This window comes from Pristiophorus japonicus, chromosome 22, assembly GCF_044704955.1.
Source record: "Pristiophorus japonicus isolate sPriJap1 chromosome 22, sPriJap1.hap1, whole genome shotgun sequence".
Lineage (NCBI taxonomy): Eukaryota > Metazoa > Chordata > Chondrichthyes > Pristiophoridae > Pristiophorus > Pristiophorus japonicus.
Genome location: NC_091998.1, coordinates 51561961 through 51577253, shown reverse-complemented (window position 1 = coordinate 51577253; position 15293 = coordinate 51561961). Strand labels below are relative to the sequence as shown.

At 48.5% G+C, this 15293-nt stretch overlaps 1 protein-coding gene across 4 annotated transcripts in view; it reads left to right on the top strand.

The window, feature by feature from the left end:
- LOC139234761 (anthrax toxin receptor 1-like) overlaps positions 1–15293 on the top strand; it is a 246144-nt gene that overhangs the window by 71778 nt on the left and 159073 nt on the right. For all 4 annotated transcript variants that reach the window (XM_070865452.1, XM_070865451.1, XM_070865453.1 and 1 more), the window contains exons 8-9: positions 4068–4148; positions 15035–15095. In XM_070865452.1, the coding sequence (XP_070721553.1) occupies positions 4068–4148; positions 15035–15095 (142 nt within the window). The remainder of the gene's footprint in view (positions 1–4067; positions 4149–15034; positions 15096–15293) is intronic.

Genomic DNA, 15293 nt, shown 5'->3' with positions numbered 1-15293 from the left:
CTTCTCTCAGAGGGTTGTAAATCTATGGAATTCTCTGACCCAGAGAGCTATGGAGGCTGGGTCATTGAATATATTTAAGGTGGAGATAGACAGATTTTTGAGCGATACCATCATCATTATAGTCCCTCGGAATCGAGGAAGACTTGCTTCCACTCTAAAAATGAGTTCTTAGGTGACTGAACAGTCAATTACAAGAACCACAGTCCCTGTCACAGGAAAGGGTGGGTGGGACAGGTTTGTTGAACGCTCCTTCCGCTGCCTGCGCTTGATTTCTGCATGCTCTCGGCGACGAGACTCGAGGTGCTCAGCGCCCTCCCGGATGCACTTCCTCCACTTAGGGCGGTCTTTGGCCAGGGACTCCCAGGTGTCGGTGGGGATGCTGCACTTTATCAGGGAGGCTTTGAGGGTGTCCTTGAAACCAAATAAGGGAGTAAAGGGTTAGGGGGAGCGGGCAGGGAATTGGAGCTGAGTCCATGATCAGACCAGTCATGATCTTATTGAATGGCGGAGCAGGCTCAAGGGGCCAAATGGCCGACTCCTGCCCCTATTTCTTATAATTAAAATTTGGTTGCCGGGAGGGGGGTAATGATGCACTCCAGTCCCTCCGGCGCCCACCTCTCGCAACAGCTCCACAAGCCCGTGAGCATGTTCACATGTGCATACATTACAGCTACTGCCTCGCATCCAAAGGGAACCACTGTCATTTCACCATAAACACGGTTCACTATCGACAGACGAGTGTCTGCCATTCCCCTTTGAAAGGACATTGACAACATTCTGTGTCGCCATCTGTTGATTAGCACTGGCTCATCATCATCATAGGCAGTCCCTCGAAATCGACTTGCTTCCACTCTGAAAGTGAGCTCTCAGGTGACTGAACAGTCCAATTCGGGAATTACAGTCTCTGTCGCAGGTGGGACAGACAGTCGTTGAGGGAAAGGGTGGGTGGGGAGTCTGGTTTGCCGCATGCTGCTTCCGCTGCCTGCGCTTGATTTCTGCGTGCTCTCGGCGACGAGACTCGAGGTGCTCAGCGCCCTCCCGGATGCACTTCCTCCACTTAGGGCGGTCTTTGGCCAGGGACTCCCAGGTGTCGGTGGGGATGTTGCACTTTATCAAGGAGGCTTTGAGGGTGTCCTTGAAACGTTTCCTCTGCCCACCTTTGGCTCGCTTGCCGTGTAGGACGAGATGTTTGGCTAGAGAGTTGGAAGGAGGTGAGAAGCTTTACCTCCCATTAAATCGGAGGGCCCGCCTGCTCGCAGCGCTTGAAAGGCATACAGGCACAGAGGTTGTGCTGGGCGTGGGTGTGTTGGTGTCTTGGGGCCAATACACTCTGGCCCCGTTTCCCTGACCTGCTGCACTCCCTCCGAACATGGCTCCACTTGCCGCATTTCCCCAGGTAGTAGTTCAAGCCGTCACTGCAGAGGGAACCGAGAGATGTGGAGGAAAGGTGGACTTTATAGAGGTGATGCCAGCCTTTTGTTGCCTGTAAAAGTCCTGCCTGAAAGTAAGTTGGACAGTCACAACCTAGCTTGTGCTGGGTATAAGAACATAAGAATATAAGAAATAGGAGCAGGAGTAGGCCATACAGCCCCTCGAGCCTGCTCCGCCATGCAATATGATCATGGCTGATCCGATCATGGACTCAGGTCCACCTCCCTGCCCGCTCCCCATAACCCCTTATCCCCTTATCGTTTAAGAAACTGTCTATTTCTGTCTTAAATTTATTCAATGTCCCAGCTTCCACAGCTCTCTGAGGCAGTGAATTCCACAGATTTACAACCCTCTGAGAGAAGAAATTCCTCTTCATCTCAGTTTTAATTGGGCGGCCCCTTATTCTAAGATCGTGCCCCCTAGTTCTAGTCTCCCCCGCCAATGGAAACATCCTCTCTGCATCCACCTTGTCAAGCCACCTCATAATCTTACACGTTTCGATAAGATCATCTCTCATTCTTCTGAATTCCAATGAGTAGAGGACCAACCTACTCAACCTTTTCTCATAAATCAACCCCTTCATCTCTGGAATCAACCTAGTGAACCTTCTCTGAACTGCCTCCAAAGCAAGTATATCCTTTCGTAAATATGGAAACCAAAACTGCACGCAATATTCCAGATGTGGCCTCACCAATACCCTGTATAACTGTAGCAAGACTTCCCTGCTTTTATACTCCATCCCCTTTGTAATATGAACTCACAGCGCCAAACCGTCCCTGATTCAAGCACTACGGTGGCAACCTTAGTCCCAGTGGCCAAGGGAAGTGTGAAGTGTCAGTTGGCAGCGCTAATATCGCTCGCCTGGATAAGAGCAAAAAAAAAGACTTGGAAAATAATCTTTCGGAGGTGCAGCAACAGGCAGCAGTGTCGGACTTGGGATTCATTCATTTTCTCCCTATCTTATGTATATATTATATTACTTATTACTTATGTATTATGCAAAACGGTCAAAAAGCTTTAATGTTGGATGGAGCTCCATCCCGAGAAATAAAACACTTCATTTGTATAGCGCCTTTCACGAACACCGGGCGCCTCAAAGCGCTTTACAGGCAATGAAGCACTTTTTCAAGTGTAGTCGCTGTTGTAATGTGGGAAACGTGGCAGCCAATTTGTGCACAGCAAGCTCCCACAAACAGCAATGTGATAATGACTAGATCATCTGTTTCAGTGATGTTGATTGAGGGATAAATATTGACCCAGGACACCGGGAATACCTTCCCTTGCTCTTGGATCTTTTACGTAAAAATCTGTACCCCTGTATCTTCATTAAAAGTTAGCACATATTGCTATAAAACAGATTGTTTTCGCTTTTTTAAATATTAGTGTAATGTATGCACTTGTAGAGCTGTTGACTGCTCCTGGGCCTGGCCAAGGTGGCCATCAACTGGTCCAGGCAGCGGGCGGTCGAAGGTGTCGTTCAGCCCAACTGCCTGCCTCTCTTCCGTGGTTACATCCGAGCCAGGGTGTCCCTGGAGATGGAGCACGCGGTGTTCACTGGCACGATCACGGCCTTCCGCGAGAGGTGGGTGCCGGAGAGACTGGAGTGCATCATCACCCCTGGCAACCAAATTTTAATTTGATTTAAGTCTCAGCTAAAGTTTAAATTGTTAATTTGTGGGTTCCAGTGCCCTTGCCAAAACAGGGCCATTTGATTTTACGTTCTAGCAAAATAGTTGTAGATGTTCACAAGACTCAATAAAACCCCAGCCAGTTGGGTTCAGGGGAACCACGATGAGGCAGGTGGCTGGGGGAATGAACTGGTAATGTGTAGCATAATTGTTAAACCTTTGCTAATAAACCAACTAGTTCTCAATAGCAATGTGTTGCTATGACTTCTTAAGCAAAGAACCCTTGAAACAAATACATTACACGTCCAGTTACATATTACGCAGTTATATATTATGCGAGGGACACCTGGGAATCCCTGGCCAAAGACCGCCCTCAGTGGAGGAAGTGCATCCGGGAGGGCGCTGAGCGCCTCGAGTCTCGTCGCCGAGAGCGTGCAGAAACCAAGCGCAGGCAGCGGAAGGAGCGTGCGGCAAACCAGTCCCACCCACCCTTTCCTTCAACCACTGTCTGCCCCACCTGTGATAGAGACTGTAATTCCAGTATTGGACTGTTCAGTCACCTGAGAATTCACTTTTAGAGTGGAAGCAAGTCTTCCTCGATTCCGAGGGACTGCCTATGAAGATGACATCAAAAGGTGCCCTGTGTCTTCATTGAATGTTAACGCTGATTGCAATAAAAACAGATTGTTTCTTCTTTATTAAATATTAGGTTTTGTTTCTTCACCCACCATCTCCTCCTTTACACCCCTCCCTTTTACCCGAACTTCCAATTCACACCCCCCCTTCCCCTTCACCCCCACCCCACCTCCCTTCCCCTTCACCCCCCCTCCCCTTTCACCCCTTCACCGCCCCTCCCCTTCCCCCCCACCCTTCCCCTTTACCCCCCACCCCACCTCCACCTTTTCCCCCTTGCCCTTCAACCTCCCTCCCCTTTCACCCCCCTCCCCTACCCCCCCCCTCCCCTACCCCCCCCCTTCCCTTCCCCCTCCCCCCTCCCCCCCGCCACAGTTGGCGCGGATCGCAGACAGCAAAGACCACGTCTTCCCCGTCAACGACGGTTTCGAGGCGCTCCAGGGCATCATCGACTCGGTGAGTAGCGGGTGACATGGCTGGGAGCGGGGGTGGGGGGGGTGGGGGGCTGACTGATGGCCCCCCCCAGAGGCTGTGGGGCAGCGAGTTGCCGTGCAGCTGCTTTTACTTAAGCGGTCAGGCGTTCGGGCCTCCCGAGCTGGGCCAGAGTCTACGCCAGGCGCCGAAAGCAATAAACTGCCAGGGGTTTGGGACCAAGGGAGCAGAGCTTTGCTGAGCAGGGCTGAGGCACGGAAGGGGCACTGAAATCTGCTCTCCTCCTGACAAAAATAAACAAAATAGCTTTGCTCAGCTTGGCAGGAGGGCAGGGGTGTCATGGAGGGAGCAGCAACTAAACAAACAGAAACCGTCAGATTTTTATAGTATTGAGGCAGAGGCTAAATGTCAAACTATCAGATTACCGGAGCAGGCTTTAGTTGTACTCAAGTTGGATTCTGCTGTGTTTTTTTTTCCTGATTAGTCAGTGTCAGGGATTTGCTGATCAGAACTGGAACAATTAAAAAAAAAATGCAAATTCCACAGCATGTGTTATTGTTTTCCCGAAAAAAAAGAGAGAATCATCCATGTATTTTGCAGAGATTCTGAGAAAGTACAAGTTATTAAAGCGATATGGATACCAACACTCATTCTGCAGGATACTGGAATGAGGGAAGAAGTTAAAACCACTGACAGGGAAATTTAGGACAGATGTCAGGAAGAATATCTTCACTCAAAGGGGTAGATTTTGACTTCGCCCCTCCCTATCTCTGTAATCTCCTCCAGCCCCACAACACTCCCCGAGATTTCTGCGCTCCTCTAATTCTGCCCTCTTGAGCATCCCTGATTATAATCGCTCCACCATCGGTGGCCGTGCCTTCTGTTGCCTGGGCCCCAAGCTCTGGAACTCCCTGCCTAAACCTCTCCGCCTCTCTTTCCTCCTTCAAGATGCTCCTTAAAACCTGCCTCTTTGACCAAGCTTTTGATCACCTCCGCAAATTTCTACTTATGCAGCTCGGTGTCAAATTCTTATCTCGTAGTACTCCTGTGAAGCGCCTGGGGACGTTTCACGACATTAAAGGCGCTATATAAATGCAAGTTGTTGTCATGGTAGACCATCACGCAAACTCAAAGTCCAGCCAAAAGAGTGACCGGCACTTGGAATGATATTTGGAGTGTGATGATGACGGAGGTGAAAATCTTTGACCGCAGGCTCGAGACACGATGTTAATGGAGGAACTGTGTTTTTGTAAAGGAGCTGTGGTTAGCTGAGCTCAGGTGGTCTCGGGCTTGAGCAAATCTTGTCGCAGCACTTACAGGAAATGCAGTGGTGCGTTGGGGGGTTCTGTTCATTGTCCACATTGGGAGCTACATGCTTCTTTGGGAGTGGTTACCTTGAGAGCCGTCCTTACCTTTGGGTGGATTCGGGGCGGGGTGGAGGGTTAGTAAGCCTGCTGCGTACATAGTGATGGGCTTGGCAGCGTCTGGTTCCAACGCCGGATGCTTTAGCTTTGAAATGCACGGAAAACAGGGACACATGGAAGGCAACAACGCACACATTTCATCTGGAACACCGTGTGCTCTGGGAAGGGAAGCTTCATATTAAGCAATTAAAATCATTAGAGGCTCCAAATGATGGTTATCAGAACCTGGGTGATTACGATAACCCTGCGTTATATACTACATCTATACAACAACAACAACCTGAATTTATATAGCGCCTTCGACGTAGTGAAACATCCCAAGGCGCTTCACGGGAGTATTACAAGATAAAGAATTTGGCATCGAGCCACATAAGGAGAAATTAGGGCAGGTGACCAAAAAGCTTGGTCAAAGAGGTAGGTTTTAAGGAGCGTCTTGAAGGAGGAGAGAGAGGGAAAGAGGGGGAGAGGTTTAGGCAGGGAGTTCCAGAGCTTGGGGCCCGGGCAACAGAAGGCACGGCCACCAATTTTTGAGCAATTATAATAAGGGCTGCTCAAGAGGGCAGAGTTAGAGGAGCGCAGAAATCTCGGGGTGTTGTGGAGCTGGAGGAGATTAGAGAGATAGGGAGGGGCGAGGGACATGGAAGGATTTGTAAACAAGGATGAGAATTTTGAAATTGAGGCATTGCTTAACCGGGAGCCAATGTAGGTTAGTGAGCATACAAGCCTGGTCGGTGTGAATCTGGGTGACCCTGGTCATCCTGGGACGGAGAGATCTAGGTGACGCTGGACATCCTGGGACGGAGAGATCTGGGTGACCCTGGACATCCTGGGACGGAGAGATCTGGGTGACCCCGGACATCCTGGGGCTGAGAGATCTGGGTGACCCTGGACATTCTGTGCCACAGGTTCCCTGGTCTTCCTATGTCTTTGGATCCTGACTGACTAGGCTACTCACGTTTTGCCAAATCCGATTAATGCCGCCCTTGCCCTGCTGCCAGCTCCTTTCACAAAGTTTCTATAGCGAGGAGTTTCCTCAGGTGGCTCCACGGAAGGAGGACATTACTTAGCTGTGCAAATTCTACTGTAATGTTTCCCCCACATCTCTCTTGGAGGCATTGAATCACACTGGGTACAGTTCCACGGGCAACATTAACCCTTCAGTAGCTCACCAAAACGTGCATCACCAAGCTATTCAACTGTGGGAGAATCATATCCAAGGCCCGATCCTATCATCAGCTGGCATTTATAATTTATGGCAGGGATCAGTGGAGTGGCAACCATCGCCTAGCAGAAATCGGTTATCAGCACTGATGAGGGATTGAATCGGAGATCATCCTGATCTGTGTGGGTTAGCACCAGACTGTAGATTTTACACTATCTGGGATCTCTCAAAAACAAGAGCCACTTTGAAATCTGATCTCACAAGAAAGCACGTACTCTAAAGCGGAAAAAATTCAATTCTGGTGTTCACGAAGGTTCAGTCTTTTCCATCACAACAAGATTCCTGTGGTCACCACAATGTCGTCTCAAGCTGTGCTCCTCACTCGGACCCTTTATGCATTTAAGGGAAGGCTGGACAAGCATATGAGGGAGAAGGGAGTAGAGAGTTATGCTGATAGAGTTAGAAGAGGAAAGACGGGAGGAGGCTCGAGTGGAGCATAAATGCTGGCATGGACAGGTTGGGCCGAATGGCCTGTTTCAGTGCTATATATCCTATGTAATAAAAGAAAGAAATTCTTGCATTTCTATAGCCCCTTTCATGACCACCGGACATCTCAAAGCGCCTGACAGCCAATTAAGTACTTTTGGAGTGTAGCCACAGTTGTAATGTGCCAAACGTGGCAAATTGCGCACAGCAAGCTCCCACAAACAGCAACGTGATAATGACCAGATAATCTGCTTGTTTTGTTATGTTGATTGAGGGATAAATATTGGCCCAAGACACTGGGGATAACTCCCCCTGCTCTTCTCCGAAATAGTGCCATGGGATCTTTTATGTCCTCTTGAGAGAGCAGTCAGGGCCCTCGGTTTAACGTCCCATCCAAAAGATGGCCCCTCCGACAGTGCGGCACTCCCTCAGCACTGCACTAGGAGTGTCAGCCGAGGATTTCTGTGTCAAATGCCCCTGGAGTGGGACTTGAACCCACAACCTTCTGACTCAGACGAGTGTACTACCCACTGGGCCACAGCTGACTGTGCAATCTATTCCAATTGGATGGCCGGGACATTCTTTGCAGAAACACAGAGGGAAATGAAAGCTTCTCAGAGTCTTGGCCAAGATTTGCCCCAATCACTGAGCACCAGCTCGATCTCGGAGCTACCTGCGGACCCACTGCGTGGTCCCAGGTAAAAGCACTGCTGCTAAATTGGCACTCGATCCCGGCCTCCAGGGATTGACATTGAAGTCATAAGAACATAAGAACATAAGAAATAGGGGCAGGAGTCGGCCATTTGACCCCTCAAGCCTGCTCCGCCATTCAATAAGATCATGGCCGATCTGATCACGGACTCAGCATCTCTTCCCTGCCCGCTCCCCATAACCCTTTACTCCACTATCGCTCAAAAATCTGTCTATCTCCACCTTAAATATATTCAATGAGCCAGCCACCACAGCTCTCTGGGGCAGAGAATTCCACAGATTTACAACCCTCTGAGGGAAGAAATTTCTCCTCATCTCAGTTTTAAATGGGTGGCCCCTTATTCTAAGTTCCCTAATTTTAGTTTCCCCTATGAGCCCCCTCATTATCTTATAAGTTTCAGTAAGATCATCTGAACTCCAATGAGTAGAGGCCCAACTTACTCAACCTATCTTCATAAGTCAACCCCCTCATCTCCGGAATCAACCTAGAGAACCTTCTCTGAACTGCCTCTAATGCAAGTATATGATGTGGCAGTGCTGCAAAAAGATCAGAGATACATTTACTATTTGGTAATGGATCCAGCCATATTTTAATCAATTGAGTATTACAGGAAGGATGTGATTACACTAGAGAGGCTACAGAAGAGATTTACGAGGATGTTGCCTGGACTGGAGAATTTTAGCTGTGAGGAAAGATTGGATAGGCTGGGTTTGTTTTCTTTGGAATAGAGGAGGCTGAGGGGAGATTTAATTGAAGTGTATAAAATTATGAGGGGGCCCAGATGGAGTGGATAGGAAGGACCTATTTCCCTTATCAGAGGGGTCAACAACTAGGGGAGCATAGAGTTAAAGTAATTGGTAGGAGGTTTAGAGGGGATTTGAGGGGAAATTTCTTTACCCAGGGGGTGGTGGGGGTCTGGAACTCACTGCCTGAAAGGGTGGTAGAGGCAGAAACCTTCACCACATTTAACAAGTACTTGGATGTGCACTTGAAGTGCCGTAACCCACAGGGCTGCAGACCTAGAGCTGGAAAATGGGATTAGGCTGGATAGCTCTTTGTCGGCCGGCGCGGACATGATGGGCCAAAATGGCCTCCTTCTGTGTTGTAAACCTCTATGATTCTATGATTGTATCCTTTCTTAAATACGGAGACCAAAACTGTACGCAGTACTCCAGGTCATTTATCTTTCTTGCCTATGCAGAATGCTTAGTTGAGGTTGCTCAGAGGAAGAGGTAACAGGGAAGCTCAGTGGGTCATGATAGTGTACTTTCAATGCCAGCAACTGGGCTTCAATCCAGGCCAGGAATGATTAGATAAACGTCTTTTCAATCTGCCAACTTCCACAGCTCCACGAGAAATGAGCCAGGCACTCACATTCCAACTGGGCACAAATCCACAGCATAAAAGCTGCTCATTGTTCTGCACTTTGCTGGTAACAAATAGTCAACCTATTCTGGTGCAGTTCTGGTCACCACATTGCAGGAAAGATGTGATCGCACTAGAGAGGGTGCAGGAGGAGATTAACAAGAATGTTGCGTGGACTGACTGGAGAATTTTGGCTATGAGGAAAGATTGGAGACGCTGCATCTGTTTTCTTTGGAACATAGGAGGCTGAAGGGAGACCTGAGGTGTATAACATTATGAGGGGCCTGGATAGAGTGGATAGGAAGGACCTGTTTCTCTTGGCAGAAGGGTCAACAACCAGAGGGCATAGATTTCAAATAATTGTGGGGGGAGGTATAGAGGAGATATGAGGAGAAATTTCTTTAGCCAGAGAGTGGTGGGGGTCTGGAACTCACTGCCTGAAAGCGTGATAGAGGCAGAAACCCTCACCACATTTAAAAAGTACTTGGATGTGTACTTGAAGTGCCGTAACCTGCAGGGCTACGGACCAAGAGCTGGAAAGTGGGATTAGGGTGGATAGCTCTTGGTCGGCCGGTGCGGCCACGAAGGGCCGAAATGGCCTCCTTCTGTACATACAAAATTCCTACAGGGCTTGACAGGGTAGATGCAGGGAGGATGTTTCCCCTAGCGGAGGAGTCTAGAACCAGGGGTCTCACAGTCTCAGAATAAGGGGTTGGCCATTTAGGATTGAGATGAGGAGAAACTTCTTCACTCAGAGGGTGGTGAATCTTTGGAATTCTCTACCCCAGAGGGCTGTGGAAGCTCAGTCTTTGAGTATATTCAGGACTGTAAATTTTTTATATAACCATAACTCAGTCAGACCACACTGAGGGTTGGTGCATTGAAGTGAATTCCTCTGGGGCTAAGGGTTAAGACCCATTGTTGGGTAGAATTGAGGGATCCTTACCTTTTATACTGCAATTAACCAAAGCCTCCTTGAAAAAATGTAACATTCCCACCGACTCTTGGGAATCCCTGGCCCAAGACTACTCAGAGTGGAGGAGGAGCATCTGAGAAGGTGCCGAACAACTCGAGTCTCTTCACCGGGAGCACGCGGAAACCAAGTACAGACAGCGGAAGGAGCGCACGACAAATCAAGCACCCCACCCACCCGTCCCTCCAACCACCGTCTGCCCCACCTGTGACAGAGACTGTAGGTCCCGCATTGGTTTTCAGCAGTCACCTGAGAACTCATTTTAGTGTGGAAGCAAGTCATCCTCGACTCCGGAGGACTGCCTCGGAAGACTGCAATTACTGAACACTCTATTCAACTCGGAGCTGCTTGCTGCTGACCCTGGGTAGACAACGCGGAAAAATGTTCAACTTCCCCAACACCGTCGCCCTGATACAGGGTCATGCTCTGCCCTGGAGCTCAGCGCAACCTGGGCAGAAGATGACCGCTTGTATTATTACTGAGTTCAAAAGGCGAGCACAACAATTCTAGACCAAGCCTGTAATGAACATCTGCCTCTGTTAACCGGGCCCACCCAAGTACACGGATCAGGGGGACGAAAATTGCCCCCTTTTATAGCTCCGTTAGCGCCTCCACGGGACGCAATTTTGTTGTAGCTGGGGCTGCCCTTACAGGGGAGGGCCTTGCGCTGCGGCAGCCATCTTTGTTTTGGCGACCGACTTCGCAGTTGGCCCGACAATGGCGGTCACTGGTTCGGTCGGGCAACCAACATCCGGCCCAGCAAACCCACTCTTGGAAGAAGAGGTGGATGGGTAGGTGCTTGTTATATCGTGCACTCCTTCCGCTGTTTGTACTTGGCTTCCGCAGCACCCCCTCTTGGGTGCTGGACCACCGGCCCGGCCAACAGCCTCCCTGATGGCTCAGAGGGTGCTGGGATAGTGCCTGCAGAGTTGCCTTTAAAAGAAGGGGAGGGACGTTGTGAGGCGTTAGCGGGACGCGAGGCTCATCTCATTGACTCTTGGCCTTGTTGCAAGCTTTATGGGGAACAGTTGCACAGTGGTTCTGTTACTGGACTAATGATCCAGAGACCCGAGTTCAAATCCCACCACGTCAGCTGGGGAATTTAAATTCAGTTAATTCAATAAATCTGGAATTAAATCATCATCATCATAGGCAGTCCCTCGGAATCGAGGAAGACTTGCTTCCACTCTAAAAGTGAGTTCTTAGGTGGCTGAACAGTCCAATACGGGAACCACAGTCCCTGTCACAGGTGGGACAGATAGTCGTTGAGGGAAAGGGAGGGTGGGAATTAAATGCTGGTGTCATGAAACTACTGGTTTGTCGGAAAAGCCCAGCTGGTTCACGAATGTCCTTTTCGGGAAGGAAATCTGCCGCCCTTACCCGGTCTGGGCCTATATGTGACTCCAGACCCACAGCAATGTGGTTGACAATTAACTGCCCTCCGAAATGGCCCAGCGAGACACTCAGTTGTACCAAACCACTGCGATAAAGTCAACAATGAGGGAGCGCCTTCACCACATGGACTGCAGCGGTTCAAGAAGGTGGCTCACCACGATCTTCTCAAGGACGATTAGGGATGGACAATAAATACCAGCAATGCCCACATTCTGTGAACAAATAAATAAAAAAAGGCCCTCTCCTTTATCTGGGCCAACTGCTTATATATATTTTGACAACCAATTCACTGGTATTTCTCGGAAAGAAATAGGTTGTTAATAGTTTTAAGACAATCCGTGGGAATGTTTGAAATGTCTTTTCCCCACAAAGTGATTATCAGAGCCTCCTACATTTTGAAGTACTCAAAGTAAAAATGTTGACCACTTTTCCTGGACCAACACAGACCCTTGGTTGTAATATAAACGTGCCAAAGTCCCGAAGAGCAGATAGCTGTCTCAACACACGCAGCACAAGTCTGTGCCGGCCAGTACTTGGAGTTCAGTCACACAGTCAAGATTTCGCCAAACGACACATCACTGACACATCTGTCCGACCACCAAGATGAAAGTTATTTTACAGCAACAACAATACGCTGCACTTATATAGCGCCTTTAACCTAGCAAAACGGCTTCACAGGAGCGATTATCAGACAAAATTTGACACCAAGCCACATAAGGAGATATTAGCGGAGATTCAGAGATATCAAGAGTTACTGTTTCAGGTCTGTGACCCTTCGCCAGAACGTCACAGACCTGAAACGTTAACTCTGTTTCTCTCTCCGCAGCTGCTGCCTGACCTGCTGAGTGTTTCTGCTTTTATTTCAGATTCCAGTATCCACGGTACTTTTGCTTTTGTATTTAAGCAAGACAGCCTGAATCAAATACTCGGTGGCTCACGCACGATATGTCCTGCTGCTTTCTGAAAGAACTGACGCGCTGCTGTAAATACACCTTCTGCAGCCTCATACATCTCAGGTTTCACAACCAGCGTATTTCCTCAATATCTGCTAATGGTACTGGAATTGCTCAATGCCTTGAATGGAAAAGCAGACAGTTCTCCCGGTGTTTTCCTTGATGGCTGTCCTGCAAACGAACCAAATGTGGGCAGAGGAAATGTTTGAAGGACACCCGCAAAGCCTCCCTGATAAAGTGCAACATCCCCACCCACACCTGGGAGTCCCTGGCCAAAGACTGCCCTAAGTGGAGGAAGAGCATCTGGGAGAGCGCTGAGCACCTCGAGCCTCATCGCTGAGAGCACGCAGAAACCAAGCGCAGGCAGCGGAAAGAGCGTGCGGCAAACCAGTCCCACCCACCCCTTCCCTCAACCACTGACTGTCCCACCTGTGACGGGGACTGTGGTTCTCATATTGGACTGTTCAGTTATCCTAAGGACTCATTTTTAGAGTGGAAGCAAGTCTTCCTCGATTCCGAGGGACTGCCTATGATGCTGATGGTGTCCTGCAAGCGGTTCCCTCAGGAGAGCTGTTCCGAAGATGGTCGCTCTGCCCCACTGCTCTCCAAGATCTATCGGTACAACTGTGGCAGGGGTAGATGTTCAGAGTTAAAGAACCCGCTGGTTCTTCATAAGTACCGAATGCAACCATTCAAACGCTGCTTTCACAATGTCACTTATTACTTGCAGGGTGCGAGTCTAGGTGGGGTAGAGGAACAAAGTGATATCGGAGTACCAATACTCAAATCACTAAAAGTTGTGACACAGGTTAGCAAGGCCATAAAAATGCAAACCAAGCACTAGGTTTTAATTCTAGAGGTATAGAATTGAAAAGTATGGAAGTTATGCTAAACCTGCATTGAACCTTGGTTAGGCCACACCTGGAGTACTGTGTATTATAAAACTACGCACTGCGTACTACAGATATTGTAAAAAGGATATAGAGGCACTGGAGAGGGTGCAGAGAAGATTTAAAAGGATGATACCAGAAATGCGAGGGTATACATATCAGGAAAGGATGAACAGGCTGGGTCTCTTTTCTCTTGAAAAAAGAAGGCTGAATGGTGACCTAATAGAGGTCTTTGAAATTATGAAAGGTTTTGATAGAGTGGATACAGAAAGAATGTTTCCACTTGTGGGGAAGAGCATAACCAGAGGCCATCAATATAAGATAGTCACCAAGAAATCCAGTAGGGAATTCAGAAGAAACTTCTTCACCCAGAGAGTGGTGAGAATGTGGAACTCGCTGCCACAGTGAGTGGTTGAGGTGAATAGTATCGATGCATTTAATGGGAGGCTAGATAAGCATATGGGGGAGAAGGGAATAGAGGGTTATGCTGATAGATTTAGATGAGGAAAGGCGGGAGGAGGCTCGAGTGGAGCATAAACGCCGGCACGGACTGGTTGGGCAAAATGGCTTGTTTCTGTGCCGTATATCCAATGTAAAAACCTATGTGTAGGGGAGTGGACCTGCCTGCAAACCTGCCTGCTTCTCCAACACTGCCTATGTGGAAGACCTACTGCTTTACCGGATTTTCCTGGCGGCCGCTCTCTGTGAACATGGCACATTGAAATCGGGGTTGGTGACAGGCGTGAGGACCCCGCGCATCAGGAATGGGTGATGCACGGCCCAGCGTAAATACAGCTGGTGTTGGATTACGAGGAGAGATTATATAAACGCAGCTTGTTTTTCTGGAATAGAGAAGGCTAAGGATGATTTGATTGTGGTTTTTAGGATTTTTGAAAGCAATTGAAAGGGGAGATCAAGAAAAACTATTTCCACTGGTGGGGGGGCGGTGGGGGAGTCCAGGACAAGGGGATATAACCTTAACATCAGAGCCAGGCCGTTCAGGAGAGAAGTCAGGAAACGCTTCTTCATGCAAAGAGTACAAGTATGGAACTCTCTCCCGCAAAGAGCAGTAAATGCTGGGGTGCCATCAATAATTTAAGATCTGTAATCGATAGATTTTTTGCTAACCAAGGGTATCAAAGGATATACAGCCAAGGTGAGTGGTTGGAGTTAAGATACAGATCTGCCATGATCTCATTGATTGGCGGAACAGTCTTGAGAGGCTGAATGGCCTCCTCCTGTTCCTAAGCTCCTATCATTTTCTCCCTCCAGTACCCCTTGCCTCTGACCTTTTCCATTGATTTTATCATCATTTAATTAGGACCCTGGCAATCTTTTCTGTTTTTCTCTTCCAAAGGACTAAATCTGAATGCTTTGGAACTTTTACCATTCTGAAGAGAGTACATCTTTTTTTTTCTTCAAATGTGCTATTTTTAACTGGATACGCACATGGTAATGCTTAGGAATAATTGCACCTCCCCAGCTCAGGCAATGGAGTGGGAATGAATTGCAAGATTGCTGATTATTGCTTCTTTCTCCCCGATGACTAGATCCTGAAGAAGTCTTGCATTGAGATTCTGGCAGCTGAGCCATCAAGCATCTGTGCTGGAGGTAAGCGGGTCAGGCCAATATCAAGTGCACTTAATGTTATGCTTTCTCAGAGTCATTGAATCCGCTCCAGTAAAAGCAAGCAGCCTGGCACTTCTCTCCCTTCGTAGATTTCCAGTCCGCGAAAAAAAAGTTTATAAACTTGAAGGGTTGAGATAAAGTTTTTCACTGATCCTCAGAGGTTGAAATTCATCTGCTAAC